At 46.2% G+C, this 13,327-nt stretch overlaps 1 protein-coding gene across 13 annotated transcripts in view; it reads right to left on the bottom strand.

Moving 5' to 3' along the window:
• CCDC85A (coiled-coil domain containing 85A) overlaps positions 1–12,840 on the bottom strand; it is a 173,072-nt gene extending 160,232 nt beyond the window's left edge. For all 13 annotated transcript variants that reach the window (XR_008465255.1, XR_008465252.1, XR_008465256.1 and 10 more), the window contains exons 1-2: positions 12,107–12,840; positions 8,491–9,406 (exon numbers count right to left, since the gene is read on the bottom strand). Coding sequence is in view for 5 of the 13 variants with exons in the window: in XM_054194168.1 (XP_054050143.1) it covers positions 8,491–9,406; positions 12,107–12,325 (1,135 nt within the window). In the remaining 8 variants the exon portion in view is untranslated. The remainder of the gene's footprint in view (positions 1–8,490; positions 9,407–12,106) is intronic.
• Positions 12,841–13,327: the final 487 nt, after the last annotated feature.

Raw genomic sequence — 13,327 nt, 5'->3', positions numbered from 1 at the left:
TGGGAATCCAAGTTACAGGTACGTACTCCAAAAGCCTACAGCAAGCATTGATCAAGGCAAATTTTCACAATTCACTGGAAATTAAAGAGATGCAGTAAAAGAAATCTAGTGAGTTTTGCAGCCAAACATTTGAAGGAGGTATCTCGCTGCTGATCAAACTGAGAAGTTTGATATCACAGGCATAAAAGCCCTGGAATATTTTGGGTAACCTTGAGGAGGCACCAAAATAAAGACCTTTAGAAGACATCCAATATTGTTGCTGACCAGATGGCTCACTGGGCTCTTTCAGCTACAACATCTACCTTACTCTTGACAGTGCTTGAACGCTACTGTGTTTGATTAGTCTAAATAACCGCTTGAAGTATTATATGGACTTCTACAAACCAGTATTACAAACCTTGTAATTTCCCCCCCACACACCTTGTAGTGTTTCCCCCCCTCTGTAACTGACATAATATTTGTAATAATTCAGTGCAAAGTTCACTCAGATCACGCAAATAAAAGAATAAAACGTTGAAGAAACATGTCCTTGCTGAAGTACACCGGTGTAAAACTGCTGGTTCCTTCCTTTCCACGAGCGTGTCCAGAAACAGTGCAAATATGCCAGAAAGTTTTATAGCAGAACTGACAAGTTGAACTAAAACTATTTGTTATTCAGAACCTTCACCTGACTGTTCATCTTTTAAGACAGCCTAGCTCAAGACAGCGGCTTTCCCATTCACAATCAATACATTTGCAAACGTTTTTGTGCTGGGTACCAAATGCTCACAGACAGATCTCAAATCACAATCTGGACTCTTTTCTGGGTATCTTGAAGAATTAAAAGGACTTAAAAAAAATTTACAAAAACATTACATGTGCACAGACTAGAATCATTTGTGTATTTAATTTTTTAAAGACCACTTTAGTATCTATCCTTCCCCCCCGTACGGTATACTTGTACAATTAATTTCCTCTGAAACAGGTAACTGTTATTACTAGTCTGTCTCGCTGTCCAGGGCCTCTTCCAGGCTAATCCTTCCCTTTTCTCATTTTGTTCGGTGTCTTTCTGTTATGATACTGTCTACAAATCCCACCTCAAGTGTGCAGATTTCAAAAGAAGAAATAGCACAAAGAGGGGAAAGAGAGAAGGGTGGATTTTTCTTCTCATTTACTTAAATATGCTTGTAGATTTCTTGATTGTGGATCCCCCAAAGATTATAGAAGGTTCTTCATTCATGTATCTAAAGGAACCAAAGAACATCACTAAGACCCTTCACAGTACTTCAAGTTTGCGCTAACGGTGAAGACCGCATTATTTAAGTCCTTGTGGAATGTTACAAGCCACAGCTGGAGAACGGGTGTATGGAGAAATGGTATCCACATTCAAAGGAACAATGACCAAAAGAACCATCTTACAGAAATGACAAGTTGCCACACTGGATCAGACCAATGTAATTAGTATTTAACCCCACACCCCCCTACACACACACACACCCCCCCCAACAGGACCAGGGCCGGCTGTTTCCGATAGAGGCAAACAAAACCTTCTGCCATTAACAGCAACAGAACAACACGGCAGAGGGAAATCCACCCTCGGATTCACAGAATCAGAGAGGGGTTTGCGTTGGAACGGACCTTAAAGACCATCTCGTTCCAACCCGCTGCCCTGGGCAGGGACACCTCCCACCGATCATACCACAGGCAGTGGATAATTTGGTTTTAATGTTTTCACAACTGTGGATGTGGTATATTAAGTTGCGCTTCTTTCTGCATTAAGCAAAATTCAGTGCTCAGTTTTTCAGTCGCGGCTGATTCTCTTAACAGGGCTCACCCTTTCACCATTCAAGAAGCACAGGCAGACACGATTTATATCAAGATCGTGACTTGAAGATAATTCTCAATGCTCTCTCAGTAACTACATATCTGTGTGTATGACAATAAGACCTAAGATAAGATGTGCTTCAGTTTACTAATTAAGGTATGACTTACTAGCTCAGAAGCCAATGAATTTTCACTGCTAGAGTCATTGTCTTACGTACGCAAAGCTTTATTATACCTCATTAAATACCCTGTAATTTGGAATGCCTCGCTGTCCTCGGTTCCTGTTAATGTCTATGCACTTTGTGTGCGAATCGTAGTACAAAATTTTAACCCCACACTATACTAACTGCTACGCCCTTCCCTAATTGTTAACTAATTCAGCTCCAATCCCTGCACAACCCGCAGCAGCTCTCCGTTGTTAACTTCCTAACAAAATAAAAAAAATTCAAAAAAACCCCCTCCCATTAATAGATAGTAGAGAAGAGGCAGGACACACAATATACCCTACAAGGCTGAAGTTCTTAAACAAGCAGCACGTACCAAGAGTTATTATAATATTCTAACTCTGCACTATAACTGCCAGAGTTCAGAGAATTTGGCAATTTAATCACTGTAATATTTCTAAAAACATATTTTACTACTGTAAAATCATAACACTGCAACTCAGAAAGCTGTGCAAAGGACTGTGTTACCTGGGGTCCTGTCCTCAGGTTAAACGTATTGTCTCCAAGCAAAGACTCAGACAAGGCTTTAACGTGAGGACGCTCCATTCTGGCACTAAAAAAATTAAAATAAACATCTTCCTGCATATTTCAGGCGGACAACACTAACAACTGTGCAAGCTCCTGATGAGCTCTCAGAGGTAAAAGCAAACGTCTTGCATCTTGACCCAATCACCATGAAAAATAAATAAGCTTTTCTATTCTCTTCAGCACGTACTGAAACAATCTCCCACTCACCACTACTCAGAAAAGACATTATTTTTTAAAACATACAGTTAAATAAACAAAACAAAACAAAAAGTCAGCACGTCAGATCCATCCCAGGTGTAACACCGGTAAAGTCAGGGCGTGCTCAAGCGCTGGCTCACAGACCGTTTGTCAAGACGCCGTCAATAACGGCACTGTGATTTATTGTTAGCCTTTCGCTCCTGGAGGTCTGCGGCAAACGTCAGTGAAGTTCCAACAACGCTCACAGCAAGAGATATGGCCACACATCTCAAGTTAATCGGCCAGCCAGCGTAGCTGCTAACCTGCATTTGTGCTGGCTAAATGCTTGGGCGATAAGGGCACTATTCCCATCCTGAAGGGGAGTTACCGAACGGGCTGTATCAGCGCTTCTGCGTAACAGTGGCACACCGCAGGGACCCGGGGGAACGAGCAACCGGCTCCTTGGCAGAACCTGTCCAGTCATCACTCCCTCCCTCCCCATTCACACATACACCTCCCCATCACACACTAACGTAGACCTTGCTCTAAAAGACATGTGGTACACTGGTGATGGTTTAAAAATAATATATCTATATTCCCTACTCCGATTCTCGCAGCGAAAGCGTCATTGCTTCCATCAAAGAAAGACTGAATTAGCATCAAGTCCTTCCTGCAAAACAAAGTCGTCTGTGTAGCAGGATACGCAACCTACAGGAAAAAGGAAAAAGTATAAAACTTGAGAGCAGTGCCTTCAGAGAAAGTGCCGTGTACCGCAGGTGGCTGCGGTGTACTCACAGCCCCGTAACGAGAGAGGTTGCTCAGCCAAGTCCTCCCTACACGTCCCACCACCACGTGCAGTGCCACCGTCGACCCGCCATCAAACAGGACAGGAGCAGCCTCTGTGGTCAGCACTGAGCCCATCGGTGACCAGAGGGCTGGGACACCCATCCAGCTGCTTGAAACTAGCCAAGTTTCTTATAGGGAGAGGCATCAGCCTTCCTATTAACACACCAGCAGTTTTTTTGGGAGGATGATCCACCTCATATTAAAACATTCAAAGCGAAACTCATTTTGTCAGTGAAGTTAAGGATACGTAAGCATAAACTTTTCCCAAAAGCCCTACAAATCATGAGTTTCTAGTAGGTTCATTGTTTTGATATTACAAGCCACATTTTCAACTTGGTAAATTACTCCACAACAAAATGAGTTTGGTAATAGATACAGCATGCTCTAATCACATACATATTCACATATCACACCACGGTTCTTTTACAGCATGCAATAGCTAAAACTAATTTACAAGTCTGACATAAAACCTACGGAATTCAATCGAAAGATTCCCACCGACAAAGTTTCAGAGCTCTACACTTAAAATAATAAACTTCTGAAATAAACAGCAGATTACTTCATACTGGCAAGCAGCGGGATTCTGTCAGTCCTGCAGCCTTTGTTTAGGCAGCAGGTTACTCCAAGAGTAAGTCAGGCCGTATCGGGCTCCCAAAGCAGATGTACAGTGGTGGGGACACCAGGAAAGCTCCAGTCACACACAGAGCACTGCACGCTGCTACTCACGAGAGGCAAACGATGGCCAATTCGACTTTCAGAAACACAACGCACAAGCAAACCTCCGTCGAAGCATGACATCATCCCACTATTTGGCCAGCAGGATGGGAGCTATTGCCACAGAGAGGGTATCAGTTAACTCAGCAACATTAGTATAAGGTTCTTCTCCCTGAAAAACAGATACTGCAGTTTCCTCTTTTTACTCAGTGTTTTCTGATTTTATTTTCCTTGTAAGAAGCACATCTACAGCAGAAACTGATGAAAATTTAAGCTGCGTCTGCATTCAGCCTCCAAACACCTCTGCGCAAGGAGAGGAGCTGCGGCAGTCGTTCTGCGAGAGCCCTCACACCTCCAGCAGCACACACAGCGCTACGCAGCAACAGCCTCCGCGGCAAGCCAGGAGCACGCAGGAAAGCCTTCTGATACCTCCCTTTCACGCAAGAGTCAAAGCCCAGAGTAAAACAAAGGACTTCTTAAAATAGAAAGTTTACAATAAATTGCTTAGAAAAAAAAACCACCCCGGACTGCAGATGCTGAAAGCACATGCATTTGTAAGGAGCCACTTATACCCCACGTACTTGTGTCAGATTTAAACTGTCAAGTATTATTCTAGGTTGCATAAGTGTTCTCTTTAAAATGTTTTTACCGCGGGTATTTTCTCTTCTAATTGCAGCAATCTTTCCATCCCAAATACCCCTGTGCTCGTTACCCAGAACGTTTAGGTGTGATCCCAGCAAAAGATTGTTACTGTGTTTTATTTGGTTAGAGCCTTTACAATGAAATACATACGTTTTCAATTAACAAACATCAAGCCAAGTTTAGCTCTTACATCCCATTTTCTGTCACTCCACAGGTCAAGGACACCCATTTCAGAAAAAAAATGCAGGAGAACCCTGAAGTAATTTATATTTTTTTAAGCTTTATAAATCTTACAAATGAAAGCTGACATGTCATACGAGAAAAAATACCACGATCAAACCTTTGAGCATAGAAAATGAAAAGAATTATGAAAGGAAATGTTATCACCTCATCCTTAATTCCTTCAGCTGTGCCTGTGGACCAAAGACAGCGTCAGACTGAAGTAACTTCCCGCATACCTCATGACAGCTTAAAATATGCATGAAGCCCAGATGATTAATGCATATACCATATCCTGCAAAGCAGACTACGGCTACACATCCCATTTCCGATACCACTGCAATATCATATTGCAACTGCTTTAACTTTAGCTTAAGAGTTTGTCAGAATGTTACTCCGTTCCCCAGGTCTTTCCATACAGTCAGAGCGCAGCTCTAGATAACTGCACCCTCCCCAGTACATCGGTTGCTCCCCTGGGAGCACGCAAGTGCTGGCGAGACCAGCACCGGGGGCAACTGGGAGCGGACAGCAGCGTATGGAAGCTCTCGCTGCAACAGGAGCAGCTAGGCCGTTCCCAAACGCGCTTCCCATCGGGAACAGCAAGTTCAGGTAGATGGCACAGCACACCTTAGAACGAGGTCTGACATGCAGAGGAACACCTTCTCCTCTCAGACCCGATTCAGAGTCCGGTTAAGACCATGGAAGATGGGAGAGGCTGGTACTGAGTCCGGTAAGTTCTGCTTACACAGTTAAAATACAGTATTTTATTCCTCTATTCACAGAGGAGTCACAAGATGTTAGTTTTTGCTATTGAGCACTTAGGATGAAAAACCCTTCGCTCTTGCTGCTCAAATGACAGTGCACAAGTACTGCAATAAGACTAGAAGTGCCCTGCAAAATAATCACACAGATGTGCAATCAAAGATCTACCGGCCAGATATACTCCAAATTTTGAATCAAACTAGGTGCCACCAACATCGTGAACTTACTACATGAGTTTGGGATAAGAACCAAAAATAGCATCCTTTTATTTTGCTCAGAGTTTAGGGCCAGGTTTCCATGCCACTTTAACTCATGTTTTCACAGTTCCGCTGCTCCTTACGACAGAGGCAAAAGATCAGGATCTTCCTTACAGCTAAACGATTGGCAGGCTCCCGTATACAGGTATGCACGTAACACGCAAATTGAGATTTACACATTACTTTCACAACAATAACGAGTGCTAATGGTCAGCACTTTTACCACTTCCATATTAACTGTTCTTACAGCAGCTGCCAAAATCAAAACACAAAACCCCAAAATGATTCAGCCTTGCTGTGAAGAGCAAGGATTTTCCTGAAGTTTAAGGCCTCTTACACAATGCAAAGCTGTCGAGAGTTTTCCCACTGACCAAGGTCAGAGAGATGTCAGAGTTAGACCTCACGCCTGCATGAAGTTATGTAAATATGAAAGAAGAGAGGTTTGACAACTTACTGGTGAGAGAAGTCCTCTGCAAAAATGATTACACGAAGTGTAGGACAGGCAAAGCTCCCATTAAAGTCAATAAACAGGCTCCCAAACCACCAGCTGCCCTCTCCAGCACCTCATGGCCCGAGTCCAAATTGTAGACAGTTGAAATACTCAGCACAAAGGACGCCGGTCAGGTCAGGTTTAACATAAGAACTGCTTTCCCTGCACTGGTAATAATAATGTAGCAGAGTTCTTATAAGACTGTTTGGACCAAAAAAAAAAATCAGAAAGCCCACCACATTGAGTAGAAAACAAACGTATCTTTGTCTGTGTGTGAGTTTTAAAAACGTATACTTGAAACCTTGGATCACCTTTCTAGATAACCAGTGACCGGACTGCTGATCATCCCGAGTGGAAGTAAGAAGCCACTTTTAGGAAGCCTGGTACCACACTTCACGCTACCTACAGCCAGGTCGATTTTAAACAGAAAGAACTGAACGGAGAAACAAAAACGGTATTTAATGGAAGTTTTGTAAGACCAACTTTTATAACTTATGTATTACACATCTTCACACGGTTGCCATTCGCTCATCTTATGAATCATTTTAAAATCATTAAAAAGAGAAGTCTCTACACTTACCACTTCGGGGTTTGTCAGCCCTGTCAAGTACATGTGTTTCACTGTTAGTAATCTGGATTTACCCCTACAGAGCAGGTTATCTTATCTGAAGGCGTTCTGTAAGTTAATCACGACGGGGAAGTGGAGCAATGTGAGAGCGCAATGTGGTAAATGATGAGGACGGCACTGAGCTCACCGTCTCCTCCAACAACAAGCGGGCAGTTCCACCGATGTCAACACAACTTCTCACAGCTGCTCATAAAATGGAAATACATGAACTGCATCCACGACAATTTATTAAGGCAAAATCGTTGCTTTCCGCAGAGCCTGACTTCAAATATAAGAGTAAAGGTCTGAGAAAAGGGTTTTCAACTATGACACTAATTTCCTTCATGAAAACGTCTCAAAGCACATAGAAGAAACGAAATGGAGCAGGCTATAGAAATTCTGCTAAGTTATTTCTACAGCATAGTAGGACGTTTGAACTTTGTTTTTAATCATTTCATTTATTTCAATATGGTTGTAACCACTTGTCTTTGAAAATAACAAGATACTTAAATTGTGACTGTCTTTTAAAAAGTAATTAATTTCAATCAGTAAGGATACACAGCTCTTAAAAGCTAGGCATGTTTATTGGGTATCTTTCTAAAATGCAGCAATAACAGCACAAAAAACCACCCTAAGATCTTCCTTAACTTCTAACTTGTTATAATTAAACACGTGCAAACTGAAGGCTTTGAAAAGCGCTGGGAGCCATCAAAGTCATTTATACTGAGCCTCGCTGTTCATCATGGGAAAGGATGTAAGAAGCCTTCCATCAATAAACAGGAAATTTTAACATCTTTAAAACTACAGACAGGGTAGGTTAGGAAAGCGGAAATGAAATCGGAGACATTCACCTCCATTCTGCTGACTCAAATACAGGCAGGACAAGAAACATACGCAATTCTTCTCTGACGTAAACACAAGTCTGCCTAGGGGACAAAGAATTTACACCTACCAACCCCAGAGCAGGACCAAGGCCAAGAGCCGCTTCTCGATACCTTACACCAGCACTCAAGATGCACTGGTTTCATCGACCCAGCACTCGCTGGACGGACAAACGGGTATACTTCGATTAACTCAACTGCTGAAGGAATAATGCTGACGCCAGACTTGTTACCTTCCATTTCACATAAAACATTATTCCTTCTCCAGAAACAGTTGAAATAGCACTGAAACTACCTTAATAATTTTCAAAGTGAGTTTTCACTAAATGTATTGACCCACCATTCATTCCATTGTATATACTTCTGTGGTGAGGTGACAGCTCATCTGTTACTTGTCTCCTGAGGGTACCTTCTCTGCTGCCCCCACTGAGATGTTTGAGGTGCTCCGGGCTCCCTCCATAGTGTTGTTTGAGATGCTCAGGGCTCGTACCCCTCACTTTGTGGAGATGTTCCGTGCTTCCGCTCGGCGTGTGCTTTTGAAGGTGATCTGGGCTGCCACTGCTGTGCTTTTGATGCTCAGGGCTGCTACCGGGCCTCTGCTTTTGGAAGTGTTCAGGGCTACTACTCAGAACATGCTTTGGAAGAGTTTCTGGGCTGCTGCTGCTGTGCTTTTGTTGTTCAGGTGCTTTGACAATGCTTTTGTGATGTTCCGGACTTGGTCCTTTCAGGTGATGATCAGGACTGCCAGAACTCCTAGGCTTCTGGAGGTGCTCTGGGCTGACACTCCTGTGCTTCTGATGCTCAGGGCTGCCTTCTCCCCGAGACTTTTGCAGATGTTCCGGACTGGTACTTGGGTGATGTTTATGATGGTCTGGACTGTCTGTACTCCCTGTGCTGGAAGTACTGCTCCCGTCACCGACGTCTCGGATGTAAGTACTCGCCGCGGTTAACTGGCACAGGCTGATCTGGCTGTCGATAGAGCTCCGGCTGCCTGCTCCACCACTTTTCTCCTCATCCAGCAACACGCACAGTTCTTTCAGCTCCAGGTTTTCTTTAACCACCTCTTCCTGCCTCACTTCCAGTTCTTTCAGCTTCTGTAAGTATAAGGCAACCTCTTTGTGCATAACACTAGCGCTGTACCTGCCCAGCCTCTGCCACTCGCGGGACACTTTCTTGCCTTTCTGCCTGTCGTCATCCAGGAAGCAGCAAAGGTCTCTCAGTTCTTGGTTATCTTCTTGCAGCTTCTGGTTGATATCCTTTAAAAGAAAGACAATCATGACAGAGAAGTGTCTAAAAGAATTCGCATTACACTATTACCATTGTACAAGCCGGTGAATAGCACTGCCAGAAGCCCAGCACCTGACGCTCAAGTGAGGCATAAATAATTGTGTGTGCAGATCTGGCACATTATAAAAGCATCATGCTTCAAACGAACAAGGCTGCTGCCCAGCGAAAAGTAACTACAATGTCAAGCTAATCTTGAAGGGTTCAAAGACTAACTTCTGATACAGCATAAAAGTTTCAGGTGCTTAATTAATTTTCATGCTAAGTATCAGAATAATTTAGCTCCCAAACTGGGCAAAGATCATAAGCTCTCTCATGATGACCTCGCTCCCCTGAGAAACATTCACCTGAGAGTCACAGCTGAATAAAACTGCAAGGTACATCAGTAATCTCACTTAAATAATTAATTATTAACGTTTATACTCTCTATTCCCTAAAGCATATTCACATATAAAGATGAACTTTTTAGAGATCTAAAATATTCTGGTTTTGTTTGATTTTGTTCAGATTTGCATAAAAGAGTCTTGTCAGTCATCACTTAATCAGAATTGCTTCAACCACTCTGAAATGAAATAAATCTGCTTTAATAGATTGTTCACTCCTAACAAAATGAAGTACATGATTCCATACCCTTCTTTAAGTGAGGAACAGGCTGAAGCAAAATTGTTGAAGCTATTACTATAGCAGGATAATATGCCAAAGAAAACGTTTTCAGTATTTCACCCTCCTAGTTTTACTGAACTGGCTTGTGACCATATTTATCTTTCTCCCATCTAAATATTCATCCCTTCTTACATATGACGATAGAAGTAGAGATTAGCCTTAATTCTTAAAAATTTAGCCGCTTGAAAAGGACATTTTAGCACGGTTTCTTAAGAAAAGGAAGCTTTTGTAACTCCACTGGATTTGTGTGCATGCGTGTTTTTGATCTTTGTCTCAAAATAACTTTGAACTTGACCAGTTTCAACCCCTATCTGACAAAGGATAAACCTCAATGAGGCTACAAGGTATCCTTAAAAAAATCTGTGCTGGTGAGAGATATTCAAAATGACCCCATGGTGGAATAAAGGGGTTGCGGAGGGGCCCAGCTCATCAATCAGAAGCAGCAGGCACCCATCCGTCAGAGCCAGGTGCGGCTGGTCATTGCTACTCATGGACCAGTTATTTCCCACAGGACAAAGGAGGTACACGTCCGGACACTACGCAGGGCTCAAAACATCCTTCTCCCAAATTCCTTTTAAAAGTTCCAGCCGGGGCATCTGAACAAAAGGCGGAAGTTAAACATCACTTAAGGAGTTCAAAACTGAGAGAGGAATTTGTGACTCCTTCCTATGCATCTGGGTGTGTTTTGTTACTTATCTGGAAGGTGCGTAAATCTGCATGATGTCACATCACCTCTGCACAGCACATAACTGGGGGAAAGAGGCTATTGTTGTAACTTAACTTACATTGAAAATGTTGTCATTTAACTTACATTTTAAATGTAAGCTTTATTTTTAATAAGGTACCATCATCAGTGCGTCTTATTTATGCCCAAGGTGACGTATATTGTGAAAAAAGAGGGAGGGGACACACACACTCAAACACTTGGGAGACAGGAACAGTCTTCCCCCACATGCTATTTATTCTACGCCACACTATTATCAAAGACACTGTCACAATAATTGAGTTCTTTAATGCCATTCTACAAGTCAAGAATGCTCTTCTAATGCACTCTCACGTAACAATTCAAAAGCCCACACTGCATCTGCCTCTCCTCTTCTTCCCTCCAGCATTACCTCACTGAAGGAATTTCCTAAAAAAAAAATAAAAATGTCCTTTCCCAAAGGCACAAGACAGAAAATGTTTTGTATTTATGCCTACTTTAAAGACAACTTGCTAGGTCTATAATACATGTGTACAGGCTACACCGGGGTAAGTATCTGTAAGCAGTCCCGCTATCTTCCCAGAACTGGGAAGGAAACATCAGGGACTTTGCTTCTCATCCAACAAAGGAGTTAAATTAAGAAGGGCTAAGTCATTATGGACTTGATCTGCCTCTTCCTGTAGTCTGCAGAAATATACAATCGAAAATGGTTTGATCAGAGACGCGTTATCAGATGTCTTTTTCAGACAATAAACTAGGGACCGGATCTGATCATCCCAAAACTGAGTCCAAGGGTCTGCCATCGCCAGCCGTACACTGCACTGCCTCCCGGAATAACCAGCTCTCTCCAGCAGCCGACCAGACTGTCTGACTGACGAGCAAGTCATCTTAAAATCGTGACGGAAAACAGCATAAGCTACACAACACCTTTTGAATGTCTACAGCTCTGCACGCTATTCTCTCACGGGCACTTCAGACAGGATCATTTAACCTCACTGAAAACCAATGAAGTCTAACACTAAAGTGACTAGACTTCAGCGTTTTCATCAACCCGGCGCGTGCTGGGGCAGAGCCTACAACAGTTGTGCTCCACAGCCTGCTGAAGAGCTGCTCATCTCTTAACCGGACACTCGATTTTTAAGAGGGATCAAACGCTATTCCCTCCAGTCCCCGATGGCTTTTCACGCGATTCTCGGGAACGGCTCCTCCCGGACCATACACCTGCCGGGGTCGCTCCCGGCGGGGCGGGCGGGGGCGCGGAGACCCGGCAGAAACGTCGGGGGTCCCACCCTGCCCACCCCGCTACCTTCAGGCCGCGGATCTCGCCGAGGTGCAGCTGGAGGCGGCGGTTCACCTCGCGGATGAGGTTGCTGTGGTCCAGCATCGCGCTCATCTTCTCGGCCTCGGCGCGGCGGAGGCTGCGGATCAGCTCCTCCTTGCTCCACTTGAGCAGCTCCTCGTCCGACACCTTGGACAAGTCCTCGGCCGGCGCCGCCCCGACACTTTCCGCCGCCGCTTTCGACATGGTGGCGGCCCGGCAGCCCGGGGGGACCGCGCCGCCGAGGGGCCGCAGCCCTCCCGGGGCCGCCCCACCGCCGCGGGAGGAGACGGGCAAGCCCGGCGCCCGCGGCAGCTCCTGCGGGAGGGCGGAGGCGCCCCCGGCTCCAGCGCTGGCGGCGGCCGGGGGCTCCGAGGGAAACCGCTCCCGGCCCCGGGCAGCGGATCCTAGAATCACGGAGGAAGAGGAGGAGGAAAGGGCGTGGAGGAAGCCGAGCCACGGTCTGGGGAGCAGAGTTCCCCCGGCGGGAAGAAAAGAGGGAAAATAAGCGAGGGGGACAAAGGGAGCCCCGACGCGCCCGGGTCTTTCAACAGGTCAGCGGTGCCGGCGAGCGCCCGCTCCCCGGCGCTGCCAGCGGCGGCTCCCAGGGCGCCCCGCGCCGCCGGGCGGGAAGCGCCGCGGATGGGGGGTGGGGTGGGGGGGGTGTCCCGGCCCGGCTCCGCCGCGGCAGGAGGAGCGGCGCGGAGCGGGGCGCGCGGGCGCTGCCGCCGCCAGTGGCGGGCGCGGGGCGGCTCGCGGCTTTTCAGCGGGGCGCGCGCCACGTGCGGGGGGGAGGGGGGGGGGCGGCGCCGTCCCCGCGCGGCTCGCGGGCGCCACCTGCCGCGCGCTGCCCGCCCGTCCCTGCGGCGGGGCCCCGCGTCACCCCGCGGCGGCCGAGCACGCGGGCAGCCCGGCTCCCCCGCCGGCAGCGCCAGAGCGGGGGCACGGCCCGGCCCCGCCACCGCACCCGGCCGGGCCGGGACGGTTTCGTGCGCCGGCCCTACTGACGGGCGCCACGAGAACGGTCACGGCGAACGCTCATCTCCCTTCTCACTCCGAACCTTCTCCCCGAACACCCGCCGGCGCTGGGTCTCACGCAGAGTTCTCCTGCTCGTGTCCATGCCGGGCTACGCTCTCCCCCTTCACCGTGCCAAAGCATCCTGCGCGTTTTCCCCTCCCGAGCACTACTCCGAGATGTTCCTTCCTCGC

The sequence above is a fragment of the Rissa tridactyla genome, chromosome 3, assembly GCF_028500815.1.
Source record: "Rissa tridactyla isolate bRisTri1 chromosome 3, bRisTri1.patW.cur.20221130, whole genome shotgun sequence".
Taxonomy (NCBI): domain Eukaryota; kingdom Metazoa; phylum Chordata; class Aves; order Charadriiformes; family Laridae; genus Rissa; species Rissa tridactyla.
The sequence above is the reverse complement of the archived record's forward strand: the minus strand, read 5'-3'. Positions and strand labels throughout refer to the sequence as shown.